General features: G+C 33.0%; 1 protein-coding gene across 1 annotated transcript; it reads left to right on the forward strand.

Annotated features, from left to right (window-relative positions):
• On the forward strand, positions 1 to 4713 carry LOC145637126 (protein FAR1-RELATED SEQUENCE 5-like). The gene is made up of 3 exons (XM_081688627.1): positions 1 to 232; positions 580 to 1122; positions 4118 to 4713. Exons 1-3 carry the CDS (start codon positions 1 to 3, stop codon positions 4711 to 4713), a joined length of 1371 nt encoding a protein of 456 aa, XP_081544753.1.
• The last annotated feature ends 552 nt before the right edge of the window (positions 4714 to 5265 follow it).

Below are 5265 nucleotides of genomic sequence, written 5' to 3' on the forward strand. Positions count from 1 at the left end.
ATGGATGAGAGTCGTATTGCTAAAGTAGTACCATCAACAATAGATCTTAATATGGAGTATCAAGTTGAAGACAGTGAATACTATAGTTTCGATATGGACTTTGATATTAATTCGGAACCAGATTTTATTTGTGACGAAGTGAATGAAAATGTTGATGTGTTGAGAGATGATGATGATACAAATGGAATTAATGAAAGTCATCCTAAACCTAGAAAAACTTGCTCCTCTAAATGTAGGGATGATTTTTGCGTCTTATGAAAATGTCATTGGGTATTATCATGAATTTGGAAAACAAATTGGGTTCCAAATGAAAATCAGAAGTAGAGAAAATGTCAAAGGTACTGAATGTGGTAATAAGTATGATTGCACAAGGTTGAGGCTAGTATGTAAGAAAGAAGGAAAGTTTGTTCCTAGGGGGAAGGATCCATCAAAGCCTACACGAAGTGAAGTTACCGGTTGTAATGTTAAAATTACAGCGACATTTGACAAAAGTAGCGGGGTATGGAAACTCACCACGGTAGTGTTAGAGCATAACCATCCCATAGACCCTTCAAATTCTAAATTTATGCGAAATTATAGATTCATTAGTCCACATAACAAGGATATATATACTAACTAATGATAAGGCAGGAGTACATATTGGAAGATATTTTGCTACATTTGCGGTACGATATGGAGGATTTGGTGCAGTTCCCTTCTCTGAGAAAGATTGTAGAAATTTGGTTTCTAAGCATAGACGTTTGTGCCTTGAAGAAGGAGACTTTTCTGCTATGGAGAAGCATTTCATGGATATGTCTACCAAAGACAAAAAATTTTTCTACAAGTATGACACAAGCGATGGTACACTTAAAAATGTATTTTGGGCGGATGAGAGACGTAGAGCTGCATATCGTGATTTTGGAGTTGTGGTATCATTTGATACGACATACTTAAGAAATAGGTATAGGATGTCTTTTTGTCCTTTTATAGGAGTGAATCATCATGGTCAATCGATATTGCTTGGGTGTGCTCTAATTTCGGGTCAAGACACGAAAAATTATATTTGGTTGTTTAAGACCTGGCTAGCTTGTATGTCGAGAAAAGCTCTAAATGGTATTGTCACAGATCAATGCATGGCTATAGGTAAACTTCCTACCACTTTATAAATAACTTGCATAACTTTTTCATTTATATATTTGCATGCATGGATTAATAATGTGTACAGTAAATAACTTGTTGTGCATATATATTTGCATGCATGGATTAATAATTTATACATTAAATAGTTTGTTTATTTTGCTAAACTTTTATTTGGTTTTGTTGTGTGTAGCTGCGATTGATAGCAACATTATATTACCCAAACTTATGGTGAATGATTAAGTTTTAATATATATATATATATATATATATATATATATATATATATATATATATATATATATATATATATATATATATATATATATATATATATATATATATATATATATATATATCTCCTTTTTCCTTAAAAAAAAAGTGTATTTGCATAGTGATAGGCATAATATTATACTAATTAATCTTTCTTTATTTTATAATAAATTATATATGTGGTGTTTGTTGGTAATTAGTAGCTATAGTTTGTCTATATTAGTGATGGTATCTACCTTGATGTTGTTTTGAAATAATTAAATGCTCTATTTACCTCAGGGAGTGCTATTAGGGAGGTATTTCCAAACACAAAACATTGATGGTGCATTTGGCATATTATGAGAAATGCAAAAAAACACTTGAATTTTCATGAAGATAGAGATATAATCCGTAGAGAGCTGCGTCGGGCTCTCCATGATTCTCTTCATGTTGAAGAGTTTGAGAAAAAATGGAAGGATGTTATTGAAAAGCATAAGTTACAACAAATTAATTGGTTTAATGAGATGTTTAATCTAAGACATCGGTGGGTTCCCATATATTTCAAAAATGACTTTTGGGTTGGAATGTCTAGTACACAACGTAGTGAGAGCTGAATTTTTTTTTCAAAGCATTTGTGAACCTGTAGACACCCATTTGTGTCTCCCCAAAACCAAACCCGATGATGAGTACCTTTCACGTCGAATCATTATCGAATGAAGCGAAAGTGTGGAAGGTTTAGTGTTGCGGTAGTTTTGATTTCTTTTCTCTTCTCTCTGTTTTTGAAAACTTATTTTTAAGAAAACAGTCGATCCAGTTTGGTTGGTCCATGATATGGGTCCAATAGTAATGTAGTTGGATGGGGCTTGCAAAGACCTTTCCAACGATATATTATAAGCCCAATTCCGATGAATATTGAGGAAGTTATGGTCAATTTACTAAACTGGGCCCGTTTTAAGCTTTATATGCGGCCCAATGATCTTGGGGAGGGCCTAATATGATTTATCATTCCTAATGCAATTAGGAATGATTTTAGTCTTCTAGATTCTTCTAGAAGGTTCTTTTCATTCCTAATTCAATTAACATTGATAAATTGACTTTTTGTTGACTTTTCAGAGTTTTAATCAAAATCAAATAATATTTTCGAGGAAATTATATGATTTTATCCTCCAGTACGGCAAACTTATCCGATTTTCGAAAACGCGTTAAAAAAGGCCTGGCACCTGACTCCAGGCATTGGCGCCTAGAACCAGGCCTGGCGCCTGGTTCTAGCAATTGGCGCCTGGCGCCAATAAGCTGGTGCTGGCGCTAGCTCTGTTTTGCGTGCGCCAATCTCGTTTTACGTGCGCCAAGTGCTCTGTTTTGAAATTTTATCTTTTTAGCTGATTTCTCTATAAATTACGTATTAAAAACTCCGTTTTCATTCACCAATTCCCACCAATTCTCACGAATTCTCACCTACAATCAGTTTTCATTCGCAATCATCAATTCTCTTAATTCCCTTAATCATTCATCTTTCTCTTTCTTTATTTTTTCTAAACCTTGTTTTCATACAAAATTCCGCATTCACAAGATCTAGAAACACCTAGCTATATTCGAAGTTGCCTTCGCCCTAGACGTGAAAGGTTTAATTTCTGAGGGTTTGGTCCCAAATCTCTCTTTCAATTATTTAATTTAGTTGTTTTGATTATTATTTTCCTTGAAGTTACTAACGTGTGTATTTTGTAATTAGAAAGAGGTACGAAGCATCAAAGTAAGTACTTTAATTGATTTATTGATATTATGATGTAGAAATCATGTTTGGATTGTTATTATGATATTCCTAGTATCATGTCTAGGGTAATTTTAATATTAAATATGATTGTTACGATGCTTCCTATGTTCTTCCTAATATTTATGATTGTTAGTATCATGTTAGGGCTAAAGATTTGATTTTTATTGCTTAGTGACATGCTAGAGTTTGTTATAAATCTTGTTAGTATCATGCCTAGGATTTTGCTATTATTATTATGCTTTAATATTAACATGAACATGATTATGATTATAATTGTTATGATTTATGATGATTATGAATATTATTATTATTATTATTTTGATGATGATTATTCTATTTATGATGATATTATTATTATTATGATTATTATAATTATTTATTATTTATTATTTATTATGTTGCTTGATGATATTTATTTTTATTGCTTGATCACACCTTTTATTGCATGTTTAAAGGGAATCTATACTTGTAATCACGCTTAATAAGATAATTAATAATCTTGTTAGGGTTAATATGATTATAATTCAAGTGATCGCCAATAATAAATTCGTTTGTGCATTAAATTCAACCAACATAGATAAACAGGTTTAGGGTTAATCCTATTGATTGCATGTTAATTGAAAAGCGCACATGAATACGATCTGAATAAAGTAGAGGCCTATTATTAGGGCAGGTTCAATCTCTTTTAGGTTGGATTTGTACCTTCATCCCCGAACCCTTAATTTGTTCTATACCTTATGGACTTGACGATCTCTTGGATCGTTAAGGGGTGTAACCTTCACCTCGTGAACGGTTTACAAGTTCCTAAAACTTGTTGGCGACTCTTTTGCTTTATCTTCTTCCCTTTTGGACGCCACCGTACTTTAGTGTATGATCACAGTGGGGTTCAAGCTAGGGGTTTCACGCTTGAAATTTATTCCCCACAGAACCTTAATACTACCTTGAAAGAATTTGTTGAGAAATATTGTCTTGAATTAGGAAAACGAGCCAATGAGGAGGAAAATGAAACATTTCGTTCAATGAATAAGCCAACCCTATGCTTCACCGAATTTGTGAGCGAGAGTGTATTTCAACGTCTTTATACCTCAAAAAAATTTGAAGAGTTTCAAGAACAAGTGCGTATGGTTACATATACAAGTGCAACTAAATCCCATGATAATAGAAGTGTTTGTGTCTATGATGTAGTGACCAAGAAGGCTAAATGGCCATGCATACAAAAATTTAAAGTGACCTTTGACCATGATTCATATGATGTGAAGTGTGATTGTAGAAACTTTGAATTTAGAGGGATCATGTGTTGTCATGTGGTTCGTGTATATCATGAGGAGGATATATTATGTGTTCCTGAAAAGTATATCTTAAATCGATGGAGAAAAGACTTGGTTAAGGACTACACAAAAATTGTAGTGCGATATTTTACACCAGACAAAAATCCACATGCAAAGAGCTATTTAGCATTGCATAAGGAATTTGCGGAAATTGCCTCTATGGCAACAATTGATGATAAACCATACTCTTTTCTTTTGGAGAATTTGGTTAAATTGAGGCCACAAGTGAAAGCATTGATTGGTTGAAGAATCTCAAGAACTACCCCGGCGGATAGTGAGTACACTTGGTAAAGTTTACGGAAGACACCCCTCACTTAGAGGTGAAGTTGATGGAGATGATCAAAGGGAAAATGTAGATAATAAAAAAAATGTCAAAGATCCAGAAGATCGTAGAGTAAAGGGAAAAAACCAAGTCATGGAAAAGGGTATGACTATGACAAACAAACTACGAAATACAAGAAGAATGCAAGTCAACAAACAAATGAACAGGTATATATTAATAACATCCTTTTCAATCTAATGTTCCATATTGGTTTTTCATATGAGTATATTTAACTTAAGCATTAACTTCCCTTATCATATGTGTATACTTTTATTTTGTAATCCATTGTCACTTAATTTCAGTTCAGTTCAGTTAAGTTCAGCTCCAATCAGTTAAGTTTAGTTCAGTTCCAATCAATCAGTTTAGTTCAGTTCAGTTCAGTTCAGCTCCTAATTTCCTTCTCTCATAAAATATTCATTTTAGCTCAGTTCATTTCAGCGGTTCAGCTCCAATCAGTTCAAGTTCAACTCCAATGA

Source organism: Chenopodium album, chromosome 6 (assembly GCF_948465745.1).
Source record: "Chenopodium album chromosome 6, dcCheAlbu1.1, whole genome shotgun sequence".
Taxonomy (NCBI): domain Eukaryota; kingdom Viridiplantae; phylum Streptophyta; class Magnoliopsida; order Caryophyllales; family Amaranthaceae; genus Chenopodium; species Chenopodium album.

What these genes read in the sequence shown, in the direction of transcription:
- LOC145637126 (XM_081688627.1), top strand. Translation starts at nt 1, where the DNA reads ATGGATGAGAGTCGTATTGCTAAAGTAGTACCATCAACAATAGATCTT. An exon ending in AAAAACTTGCTCCTCTAAAT is followed by an intron (nt 233 to 579) that starts GTAGGGATGATT and finishes GCGAAATTATAG; the next exon opens with ATTCATTAGTCCACATAACA. An exon ending in AGATCAATGCATGGCTATAG is followed by an intron (nt 1,123 to 4,117) that starts GTAAACTTCCTA and finishes GTCTTGAATTAG; the next exon opens with GAAAACGAGCCAATGAGGAG.